Here is a 13115-nt window from a genome sequence, read left to right as displayed (position 1 = left end):
CTTGTCTTCAGGCTCTAGAACCCAAAGGTCGAGACATGTTCCTTCCTCTACCGCAGTCGCAAGATCAAGAAGTCAGCATCACGTTCAACGCAACATCAACACATTTTACTCCCCGCCCGAGCTCGAGCGATGAGTTGGCACGCCTTGCACACAACCGAATAACGTAGTTAGCTTATTAATTACTCGGCTTGCATGCCACGTAAGTTTGGTAGCTTTTAGGGTCAATAGCATGTGATAAGAGTTAACATTAATTTGGTTGAAATCGAAAGTTACGTGATAGCTCAGAAGGCAAATTGGCAGTTTAGCCAAAAAGATATTCCGGCTCTCCCTGTACGACGGAATGAGCACAAAATGAAGCACATTCTCCTAATCTAAACCCAATTAAGATTTATTAAAATAAAACTAATTATAAAATAATAAAATAAAATGCAGAGAAAGAGAGAGAGTGTTGATTCACTTTCGCAGTCTAACGTCTCCATCTCTGTCTTTAATGGCGACGAGGACGGCGTTGTTCAATTCCTCAAACGCCATCGAATTCCGGACGTTGTTCTTCTCTCAAACACCTCCTATTTTTATTACCTCCGCAAATCCCCAGGCCTCCTCTCAATCTTCCTCTTCTTCTTCTCCGTCTTCGTCCCTCAGGTTCCTACTTTCAGCTTCCCACTCGCTTTTTACATTGAAGCTTTTCGTTTTCCCGGGAAGTTAAAGATTTTGCAGATTTTCTTTAATTGGGTTGCTGGCTGCTTCTTTGGATTGACTTACATTTACTGTTATCTGTTATGCGATTTGAAATTCGAATTATATTATCATACTTTGTTTCCCTCTGATTTTTCATGGATCTGTTTGGAATTGTAACAATGGCGCTTCAGACTTTGGAAATTGTTTTCCCTTTTGTGTTCCTTGTTATATTATTGCATTGAATTCGTGTTTTTTTTTTATTTTTTTTTATTTTTTGTGTGTAGAGATTCAAATCTTGGATCAATCTCGAAATTTAATTGTTTCTTCTGTGGTTAATTTGAAAAATGCTGATTTTAGTATTGAAGGTGTGTGACATTATGCCCTAATCCTACACAGATAGTGATTCGGGCTGGCGTATTGGTATATGAAGACCAAGTAAGCAGTGGAGAATCTGGTGATCAAGTAGGATCTATACAAGTTAAAAATGGCTTCAGCAGGCAAAGCTGATCGGAAGGCTTCTCTTGATGCTGCCTCATGGTTGTTCAATGTTGTCACATCTGTTGGAATAATCATTGTCAATAAATCGTTGATGGCTACGCACGGTTTCAGTTTTGGTAAGTTTCTGTTGTCCTGTTTTGTTCACTGAGTTTCTTCATTCGCATTCCCATATCGAATCAGTATTCAGTTTGATGCCCTTTTTTATAACATCTATTAATGTCTGAGGATTTTAGCTCTTAGAAATCATATTGAAATGGTGTAAAGGACGCTTCTTTTTTCTTTATATATTGTTATGTTTTTAAAATCGTTATGAAAATGTTTATTCTTGGCTTTCAGGTTTCTGTTTGCTCTCCTGAGTTGGAAAATTACCTTCTTTAGTTTTCAATGTAGGGAGTTGTCAGTAACTTTGAAGCCATACTTTCCTCAATGAATATAGATCACTTACAAAACAATAGGTAAGGGGGAGGGTTGGGGAGTTTATAGACATGGCTTATAATGAGTCGATGGATAACTAGATATTGGAAGTTGGAAGTAAACTTTGCACTCGTTTTATGATTGGCGTGTGGAGAAGGATCTATTTGATTTTGGATATAAATAAAACCTCTACGACTTAATGATGGTCCTGAAAATCATTGCATAAAGTTTACTAAAGAGGACACATATTTTTTTTTTTAAATGTTAATTCTACGTAATGGTTTTGGTTCTGATAGTTATGACTGTTAGGTGGTGCAGGAAAGGAAAACGAAAATGCATAGATATCCCAATTCATTATAGACTTGTAGGCTCTACCTCTATAATGATTTTTCTCAGATTTGTTGTAGTCTCTAGGCCCCCTTGTTCTTGTGAGCAGCAAGAGTTGAAATTTAGGGATGATGGTGAAATAATTTGGCATGCTAAAGTAGATGGATTGATGATAGTGATGATAAGATCTGGATATGAATGAACACAAAATAGGCAAAATATGAGAAGGGTCAGGTGGCCCATGCAGGCCTTAATTAGCTCCTCCTATGTAATCTAAGCCATCTTACATACTGCTGCTCCAAAAGAAACAAAAGATTTTATTTTTGTACCAGAAGATTTTCATCCATCTTTACATTTTTCTCTATGTAATGCAGCTACAACATTAACGGGTCTGCATTTTGCCACAACAACCTTACTGACTGTTGTTCTTAAATGGCTGGGATATATCCAGCCCTCTCAGCTACCATTACCTGATCTTTTGAAGTTTGTTTTATTTGCGAATTTCTCCATAGTCGGCATGAATGTGAGTTTAATGTGGAACTCTGTGGGATTCTATCAGGTGAGTGGTTGTAAACTAGTGACTATTACATGTTTTTTCTCTTCGTGATATAGATTTGATAAATTAACATGGTTTTGCTTTCAAATTTTATTGTCAGATCGCGAAGCTGACTATGATACCAGTATCATGTTTTCTAGAAGTTGTCTTGGACAACGTGCGTTACTCAAGGGGCACAAAGCTAAGCATAGCACTGGTTCTCCTTGGAGTTGCAGTTTGTACTGTTACTGATGTCAGTGTCAATGCCAAGGGTTTTATAGCTGCTTTAGTGGCAGTTTGGAGCACTGCCCTACAACAGCATGTAAGTACATCTTAACTGAAACTCTTGATCTTATATAGATAGGACCAGGATGGACTGGGTTAGGGGTCGTTGAGCTAGTCTTGGTCTCCTGAGGCTCAACATTTGAAATTACAACTTCATTGATGTTTCCATGTATTATTATTAATATGCATCCACTTAAGAAATGTTCAAATTGTTTAAACAGCTAACAATACAATAGCCATATTCTTTCTAGATGGGTGGGGCTGTGTGATGATGATTTTTCAGATCAGTTTGTGTATAGAATGTGTTCATAGACGTGGATTGACTAATGTTGGTCAACTCCAAGCTCTACTTTAGTCATTTTTTTTTTAATTTATCCCTTTGCGACATTGTTCACTATCTATGTTTGTGCAGTATGTACACTCTCTTCAACGGAAGTATTCTCTTGGATCTTTCAATTTATTGGGACATACTGCGCCAGTACAGGCTGCATCTTTGCTGATATTAGGCCCCTTCTTGGACTACTGGTTGACAAATAAAATAGTTTACGCGTACGACTATCATTTGATATCCATGGTAAGTTATAGATGATAATCTTATTATCTATAGATACAAGTATGCCTTCGTAGTTGAGCCCAATTACTTAATGATTCATGAACCTTTATGTGAATAATATTCATCCATTATTCATGCTCAGTTGCATGTGCTTTGAAAGTTAGGCCCATGTCTTTGCTTGTGACTGCATGTCTCAGCAATGTCAGCATATTCATTTTTTTCGATTACCCTTCAAAATAGATATTAGTGTTTTTTCCTTTGTATTCCATGACAAGTTTGCATGATATTTAAGTTAGTATATATTGCTAGATCCTTGGTTGCTCCAGTGTATTATGTTGATTATTGTTCCAATTGTGGTGTCAAGCTCTAATCGTGTGGTTGTGTTAATAACGTCATGGTATTTTTAAACATGGGCAGCTCCTAATCTGGTGAACTTGAAAAAATTTCTTGGCAAATTCCGTAAGTGATTTATGGTGCCAAATCAATTAACCTTTTGGCCTTTGGCAGTATTATTTACTAGGAAAAGAAACCATCTTTCCTCTCTCTGTATTGTATCAACTTGAAACTGTGCCAATATCAGCGCAGAAAACACATTACTACTTCAAGCCAACAATGGTGCACACATCATCTTATTGGCAATGTTACACCATTATATTTGAAACCCTTTGATGTCAAAACGTTATAAACACAAGTCCGTTTCTTCTGTGTGCAATAACGGCAAGATCTGTGGTGTCTCTCATTTCTCTGTTGATCTTATTGATGAATTTGTTCTTTTTCAACCTATGAAATTGAATAAAAAGTGATCATTTCTTAAGCATGGTCAATTGATTTTCATCTTTCATGTAATCCACAGTTTCTTCTTTATGATAATCTTTATAATGTACATGACTTTTTTTTCCTGTTGTTTTTTTCCCTCATAGGGCCTGATTGACACAAATAGTCCTGGTTGTTAAGCAAACTTTAGTTAGACCATTATACAATAGGTCATTTCGGACAAATAAAAATGAATTGAGATTGAATGTTCTTGTGTATGAACCATGTTAGGAGTAATATGCTGCAACTCTACCATTTTTCTTACAGTGGTTATTATGACATATGACTACCTGCATTTTGCTTACAGCGGAAATGACATTTGGGTGTCTATTTGTTTTGTGTAGTCATTAATTGTCCTGTCTTGCACCATCGCGGTTGGGACCAACCTCAGCCAGTTCATCTGCATTGGTAGATTTACTGCTGTGTCATTTCAAGTCCTTGGCCATATGAAGACAATTCTGGTCTTGATCTTAGGGTTCATATTCTTCGGGAAGGAGGGTCTCAATCTTCAAGTAGTCCTAGGTATGTTCATCGCGATATTGGGAATGATCTGGTACGGCAATGCCTCATCCAAGCCAGGAGGCAAGGAGCGTCTTCCAAGCAGCAAATCCCAAAAGAACAGTGGCTTATTATCAGAATCTTCTGGCGTGGATGAGAAGGTCTAGAATTCTGTGACAGGTTATGACAACAGTTGGAGGTACTTCGAAAGAAATAGAGAACGTATCAGGGTCAGATGATTTGAGGAGTTTCTTGACAACTTTAAGCCAGATCCTTCATCCCGCGGTAATACAGCATTTTTTGTTTTCACCATAGCTCGTCATATTCGTGTTGTTGAATTTACTCAATAGTGAAACTTCCATTGCATTGGATGGGTGTAAGAGTTCCCGCTTGGAAATTTACCTTGTACCACAGTTATTTTTTATAGTAATTTATTTGTTAAATGAAAGTCTGACCATCTCATGTTGTGAGGGAATAATAAGTTGTCCTTCGTATCAGCAATTTAATTTAAAAGAGCTCAATTAAAAGCCTGGTATTGATATATGTTGGGTGGGCTTTTACTATGCATACAGTTGAAATTCCAGAATAATTTAAGCTACCCCACAACCACAACTGAGTTTCTTGCTGATTCACGCTTGGTTGGTGGTCCTGGTCCTCCTGGACACATCTTTGAACGGGTACACTGTTACGGTCCTCCAAATGTCCTTATTTCATTGACACGAAACGGCATATGACAATATACTCATGCCATGTAAGCTGTTCTTCGTAAAATTGCAGCATATCCTACTCTATCTATAGTAAAGCATTTTTAATAAGAGATGCACAATGCTTTTCTTTTATGATATTTTGCATTTCTTGTTGGCCGGAAAACTTCGATATACATCATTTTTTACATCTTTAGAATGTTGACTCCATGAGTTACAAAGAGAAACATAAAATTAGATATCAAATATGAATCTATTCCATTGAAGCAAACTTCACATTCATGTCTTCCGAAAATGTAAAATAAGATGTAAATATGATTTTTTTTACATTTCAGATGTGAGGCTCTTCACTAGAAATACTCCAGAAAAAGGCAAATAAACGTAATATGGTTACACTAAAGAATTTAGCCGCAAACATGACTTACACAAGCCACACCTGTAAAGTAAATAAATATAAAGTAAAATTTTGGATAGACATTTATGTTATGTGATAACTACATTCCATTGGTGTCACCTGGTCTACTATCGATCACGGGCTTCATTTCAAGTTTTTAGCATGTCTAGTAGTGTTAGTGTAGGCCAATAATTGTTTCTTTTCGGTCAAACTTGATGCATGGTTTTTTGGTATATCTGTCATAACACGTATGGAAGCAAAATATAAAAATTTAAAAAGAAAAAAAAAAATAAAAGAGGGAGATTGCATTCTGGCATTGATTTGACTTTGATGTATTTAATTTGACGCTTCACCAATTTCACTGTTCCAGTGCAAATTCCAGATATGCATTTATGCCATTATAAATAAATAAAGAAAAAGAATGTGAATTTATATCATAATGGTAAAAAGTACAATGTGAATTTATTTTTTAGATTGCCTATTTATTTTCTGTGTTATAAATAAATAAAGAAAAAAAATGTAGGAGAAACAAATAAGGAAATAAGAGTGGAAGGAGCTTGGAGGAAGAAATGTGAAAAGAATGTGAAGTTAAAAGAGTTTAACATTGGTGAAATGAGAAACTTTGCAACAACTTACAAAAGGTTGGGCTACTTTTCATATTGCCAATTGAATTTACGGTAGAACTTCAACTTTTTTTATGGTATCAGAGCTGGTTGCCCCACGTCTGAAGCTCAACGACCACATGTGCTCCAAGTCACCTTGTTTGTGTTGTTCACAGTATTAAACTTGAAAATTCGTCACACGTGAAGGAGTGTGTTGAGAATGAATACACATTGATGAGATGAAGGAACTTGCATGGACTTATAAAAAGTTAGGTATATTGCCAATTAGTTTTATAATGAAACCTTAACTTTCTTCAAGATGTAAAGGGTTTAACACAGAAAAAAAATTGAATATATTTTAAGTTGTTTTCACTTTCTTTTGTTTTTTTTTTTTTTTCGTATAATCTAACTTCACTCTCCCTCCTCTCTTCTTCCTTCTCAATTCCTTATCTCTCTCACATACACATACTTTTGCTCTTTCTTGAGTATACATAACGAAAACTAAATGAACATGTAAAAGGGTGGAGTCGATCACGAACCGGCAAGAGGTTGGAGTCGTGAAATTTGGACTCCATCATGATGTCTTGCATCATATTACACAATATGATTATGGAGAATGAGCGAGATGGGTAATTGATGGGGAGTTCAATGACGACCAAGATGATCTAAATAGGTCAAGAAGGGCTCGTGCAAAAATATATGATGGGCCTAATTTGCCCTTCAATCCAGGAACTGGTAGTATCTCTATAAATGAGTACATGAGGCTATAGAATGATACGTTCTCGTGCTACAAACAGGTACCTACAACAGGATCTTGTTGCACATCTTTGGGCCAAAATAAGCATGAAGTAGACATTTAAATTTTATGTTGTTAAATGTTTTTAAAAGTGTTGTTTAAGTTTCGTGTTGTTAAATGTTTTTTTTTATATGTTGTATCATTTTTATGTTGTTTAATGTTATTTAATGTTGTTTAATAGTGTTTAATGTTGTTTCATGTTACTTAATGTTATGTAATGTTTAATGGTTTAGGAAGTTATAGGGAAAAAAACAAAGAATTTTTAAAATATGTTAAACAAATTTTGAAAGAAAAAAAAAAAACAACTGTAAAAAAAAAAAAATATTCAAAAATAACACCTAGCTGACGTCAGCTAGTTACCGTTGGTTGTTTGAATTCCAGCCTCGCTCAAGGCCGGCCGATTGGCCATTTTTTGTCCATTGGAGCACACGAGCCCTTTGGCTTGGCCCTCGGTTAGAGACGGTTTTAGGGCTATTTTTGGCCCTCTGGCCTTCTAGAACCTTCAGTTGGAGATGGTCTAAGGAACCATTCTTCCTTCAACATCATTCACTACACAAATGTCATAATAAGAACCTTTATTATCTTTTTTATCATTTAAAGATCATCTCTAGAAAAATTCAATCTATTTGGAGAGCGTTTAGTCATCCATATATGCTGAACAAATTGACGGTTATACTAACAAATAACACCTTCATGGTGAATCGTTAATAAGTTTGATTCATATGGATGACTACACATCTCCAAATTGAATACTTAATTTTTATTTCAATGATGATAAAGAGAACACGGTTTCTAGCTATGACGTTTATACAATTAAATGATGTCATGTCGTTTGTGAAAAAGTAATGATTTGTGACATGTGAAGTCGTGAGATTCAATCATTTAAGTATAAATTCTTAGATACTTGGGGAGAAATGAAGTTGGTAAATAGTTAGGATGTGAAGTTGGAACCTTTAGCAAGTCTAGTTCCTCAGTTGCCTACAGAGCCAAGGCTACCCAACAACTTGTTGGCTTACAACCACAACGTGGCTGGAATAGTGCACATTCCACTAAAGACACTGCTAACTCTATGCCTATTCAAACGAAACACTTGCGGGTCGCCTTCAAAAAGCTAGAAGAGAGAGACTTTTGCAAGAATAAGGAGTTGACATACCTGAAGGAGACTACATAGTCCAATCATTTGGACACCAAGATGAATTCCTATAACTCTTTAAGAAGATCTACGAGACTAAGGCGCAAGCTAGAGCACAATATCTAGAGACTCCTCCAATCAAGCAAATGTTCTTAGAACTCTAAGAAGATTCTAGACTTGGTCGAGACACAAGCAGAGGTCAAGAAGATTCAAGACTAAGATCACTCATCCAGAGAATGATCCATACGTCCACATGCCAATAAATAACCAAATCCCTGTACTCCTTGGAGATCCAACACCAAATTTTTCGTGAATGAACAAAACAAAATCACATCGACATGACAGAGACACTAACAAGACATTGGTCCACGAACTCACAGGCCTCGTAAAACCAGAAACACCCTTGACTACTAAACTAGATGCATCGACTATGATTGGAGCTCATCCTCGAATGACGTTGAGCAAAGAGGTATGCGAATCCAAGAAACTGTACCAGGACTAACTAAACAATGAGACCTGCAAATTCACTAGAGATCTTCCAGCTCCATAAGCCTTTGTCGTACCTCCACCAAATAAGTTCCCTTTGCTTGGTTTCAAGTTCTAAAGGGCATACATAGTGACGCATTGATGAGTAACATTTTTCCATTCAAATGCATGAATGAATGCTCTTACTTAATATACAAAGTTTAGAGCTCGGGATAGTTGAAGACTTTCAAACCTTGTACGAATTATTGGAACACCTTTTGTTATATGTATGTCCATAAAGCTACTCATTTGATGTAAATAGCTTTTGTAACACTTATGCTAAACTCTTATTTAGTTTAATGGAAGGCCAATGTTTATAATTAATCACTACTTAATGAATTATGTGTTTAATCAATAATGGAATCCAAGGAATGTAATCAACCTAAGGGACAAGTGATCTAAGAATGTTAGATCAATAGACCTTTCTCTTATACTCATTCCCAAAACATTCCTAGCCATAAGATTGTCAAGTCATTCGTGTTAGACATTAGCACAAATTCATAAGTGCTCAAAGGGTTCTTGAATATATTGAACAACGATCAAGAAAGATTTCTCACATGAATGTCATGTAAGAACATACAAGTAACAAAGTACATGCCTCATCTTAGGCATTGTTGGGGTCATTGTTTTATTCATAGAGACATGTGAGTGTACAACAAGAGATCTCTAACCTTCCAGAGTGGAACGAGACTACTCTAAGATATAACTCATGAATCTTCTAGCCAAAACATAGGGATTCAATCAACAAATCATTACTCATTGATTCTAACATCCTGGTGTTCTTTGATCTAAACTTAGGAGATGTTTACTCTCCTCAGAACGCCGCTCTTGTCGTTGAGGTACACATCTCTAACGCTATGGTTGGTTACTTAGCTGAGTCCTAGTGGATAATGGATCAGGAGTCAATGCCCTTTTCAAAGACGCAGCCGAGAAGATGAGAATTCTCGACACCACTAATAAGGGAAAAATTACCCTCCATACCATTAAGGGGACCCATGTCCAGCTTTTAGGTACGTTGAAATTGACAGTTTAGGCAAAGCCATACAACATTTTGGTGACCTTCCATATTATAGACTGCTAAAGTCTTCATAATGCCATTCTCATCTAGAACTTGTTCCACAAGATGATAGTCGTTCCCTCAACCTATCACCAGGTGCTTCGTTACCCTGCTCCGAATAGAATAAAAGAAATAAAGGGAAACCAAGCGGCAACGAGCTGCTATGATGTTGAGAGAACGAATATGATCTAGAAGGGTGAGTGGAGTTCCAACACTCCTATGGACAAATCAACATAACGGTCACAACTTGGGGGGGGGGTCAGCGAATGAGTTACAAGGAGTTCGATCTAGATCTTAACACCCAAGATGACAGCACTCCAGAGTCAAAGGTGGATAAGACGTTATGTATATCAACCTCGATCCCAACAAACCAAAACGCAAAGCAAGGATCAAATGTAAACTGACCGATCTAGAGAAGAAATTATTCACCAACTTCTTACAGGCCAATAAAGACGTGTTTGCTTGGTTCGCTAAAGACATGATTGGGATTGACCCCTCGTGATTTGTCATCGCCTCCACCTAGACCCAATTGCCAGACTGGTTATCTTACAAAAGCGAAATCATGTAAACAAACGAAGCAAGATCATAGAAACTGAGATCAACAAGTTCAAGGACACCATTTTAATCATTGAAGTACATCATCCGGACTGGCTGGGCAATGCCATGTTAGTACATAAGAAAATGGAAAATGGAGAGTGTGCATGGACTTCACAAATTTGAACAAAGCTTACCCGAAAGATCCACATCCTCTTCCACAGATTGACTTGCTGGTGGATTGGACCGTAAGGCATGAGTTGCTCAACTTTATGGATACTTATTCAAGATACAATTAATAAAAATGTATGAGATGGATATGGAGGCAACCTTCTTTATCATCGACCGAGCTACGTATTGTTACAAAGTTATGCCCTTTGGTCTTTATGAGACCATGATTTTCTAGGGCTAAAGTAAGGCTAATCTGAATATTTAGAAGTCCAGTCATAGACTCACCAGCTATGAGCAAAGCTGGATCAAAAGAAGTGGCGATGCCACCATCACCTTGTTTCTGAGCAATAAGCATAGTCTTAACGACTCTGCCAAATGACCATGCTTGTTCTACGTGTTGTGATCCCGATGTGGACTCAATCAGATCCTTATAAGTTTTCGAGTTCTTACAATCAAGGAATTGACATGCACCACAAGTAACCACAACTTCTAAGAGGGTGCAATATCTACTTTTAGAAATCCACTAGGATGTTCCTAGCTTAGAACAAGGATTCTATCCTAGAAAGGTCTTTCTTCCAACGGTATAAATATACCCATCTAGGGTTCATCTTTGGTAGCATAATCTTTATACCTGAATTCTTTTGTCCATTGCTTGAGTCTAAAATAGTTCACTAACTTAACAGTCAGAAAGCTTTTGGCTAGCATACGCCCCTCAGTTTTAGACTTGCTCATAGTTGTTTATTGTTTTGCAAGTTACTCGAGTTTGTGCACTTCCTTTGCATACAGTGGTGCGCGAATTTGGTTCCAACAATTGATGTTTTCATTAAGATAGAACTCTTATTCCTCTTGACTATATCACCCTACCAACTAACATGTCTACCGAAGAAAGTTTGGTTAATGCCAACGACGGCCTCGTCGCTCCCACGGTTGACGCAAACTAAGAATACGATGGGGTTACTGTAATAAACAAGGTGTAGGAAGACGTGATAAAAATTTATCTATATCTAGAAAGCGTCTGGCGAAGTCCAATAGCTAAAGAACCTACATGACTCACTGACATGAAAGCACGGTTGATGATCTGAAAAAGAGCTATTTTTTTGCTTCAAAGAATTAGCAACTTGAGGGATGGAGGTTATTGATCTAACTTCTGAGGAATCGCCTCAACGTCTTACCCCTAAGGAACACCGCAGGAAATCTAGAAAACTTCAAGGTCTTCACCCCTTCAAATACTTAAGGAAAGAAGCATTCCATAGAGTGAATTGCATATATGGTGAGTAAGAATATCTGCAAAACACCTAGAAAGAAAGAAAGGCAACTTGTAAGACACTAAGAATGATGGCCTCCATCAACAAACCATTGACCATCGACTCCAATATCCTAATGTCCTCCAATCAGGATCTAGAAGATGTCCACTCGCCCTATGATGATGCCCTTGTCATCAAGGTACAAATCTCTAACACTTTAGTAAGCCAGGTCTTAGTCGACAATGTATTCAGAGTTAACATTCTCTTCAAGGACGTCTTGAAAAGATGGGGATTATTGGCAACATCAACAAGAAAGACTACTTTTCACACCTTCAACGGAGCACCGGTCTGATCTTTGGGGATGGTAAAGTTAGCAGTCCAAACAGAGCCCTATATCCACTTGGTAACCTTCCACATCATGGATTGCCCAACTCTCCACAACACCGTCCTTGACTAGAATTGGTTACACAAAATGAAAGATGTCTCATCTAGTTGACATAAACTATTTTAATATCCTGTACTAGGTGGAGTAAAGGAAACAAAAGAAAACCAATCAACAACACATTATTGTGCTGTCGAAAGCATGAACATGATCCAAACGGGAAAGTGAAGGTTCAGTGCCCCTATGGAAGTGTCAGAATAGTACATAATTAGGGGGTCAGCAAACAAGCTACAAAGAATTCGACCTAGATCTTGAACTCCAAGATGACAATACCCCAGAGTCAAAAGGCAGACAAATATGTCGTATACATCAATCTTAATCTCAATAGACTGGAATGAAAGTTAGGCCTGGATCAAAACTAACCTATCGCGAGAAAGAGTTATTCATCAACTTCTTACGGGCCAACAAAGATGTGTTTGCTCGGTCAACAGAACACATGCTCGGAATTGATCCATCTACAATCTGCCATCGACTCCACCTGGACCCAACTGCCAAACCTAGTGCAAATGGAATAACAGAACATATCGAAGTAAGATCATAAAAGCAAAGATCGACAAGCTCAAAGATGCCAAGTTCATTGTCAAAGTGCACCACCTGCACTGGTTATCAAACGTGGTACTAGTACAAAAAAAAAAAGAATGGTAAGTGGAGAGTATGTGTGAATTGGAACAGACAGGCAATTCAGGCTAGGAAAGAAACCTTTCCTGAGTGCCACGTTGCAAGTATTAAAATCCTTGGCCCAAGAGTAGGGGTAGGGTAAAAAATATTTTTTTTCATTTTTTACAAGGTTTTTTTTAAGTACAATTCGAAGTTCTTAATCTGATAAATATGTTTTGACATAGTGGAAAGTTCTTCATGGGTTCAACGTTTAATTCCTAGTACTAGAGTAAGGTGGTAATCTAGATATCACAAT

General features: G+C 37.3%; 1 protein-coding gene across 2 annotated transcripts; it reads left to right on the top strand.

Moving 5' to 3' along the window:
• Nucleotides 1-439: 439 nt before the first annotated feature.
• On the top strand, nucleotides 440-5049 carry LOC103937052 (UDP-rhamnose/UDP-galactose transporter 4). 2 transcript variants are annotated; one of them, XM_048570961.1, is made up of 6 exons: nucleotides 440-642; nucleotides 1036-1292; nucleotides 2292-2476; nucleotides 2574-2774; nucleotides 3150-3311; nucleotides 4448-5049. In XM_048570961.1, the coding sequence occupies exons 2-6, from the start codon at nucleotides 1163-1165 to the stop codon at nucleotides 4766-4768; spliced, it is 999 nt and encodes a 332-aa protein (XP_048426918.1). In that variant the 5' UTR covers nucleotides 440-642; nucleotides 1036-1162; the 3' UTR covers nucleotides 4769-5049. The 2 variants fall into 2 exon arrangements, with proteins under 2 accessions (XP_048426918.1, XP_009345238.1); XM_009346963.3 differs by having other exon boundaries at nucleotides 441-642; nucleotides 1075-1292.
• Nucleotides 5050-13115: the final 8066 nt, after the last annotated feature.

The sequence above is a fragment of a genome, unplaced genomic scaffold (assembly GCF_019419815.1).
Source record: "Pyrus x bretschneideri cultivar Hongxiangsu unplaced genomic scaffold, Pyrus_bretschneideri_v1 Contig56, whole genome shotgun sequence".
NCBI lineage: Eukaryota > Viridiplantae > Streptophyta > Magnoliopsida > Rosales > Rosaceae > Pyrus > Pyrus x bretschneideri.
The sequence above is the reverse complement of the archived record's forward strand: the minus strand, read 5'-3'. Positions and strand labels throughout refer to the sequence as shown.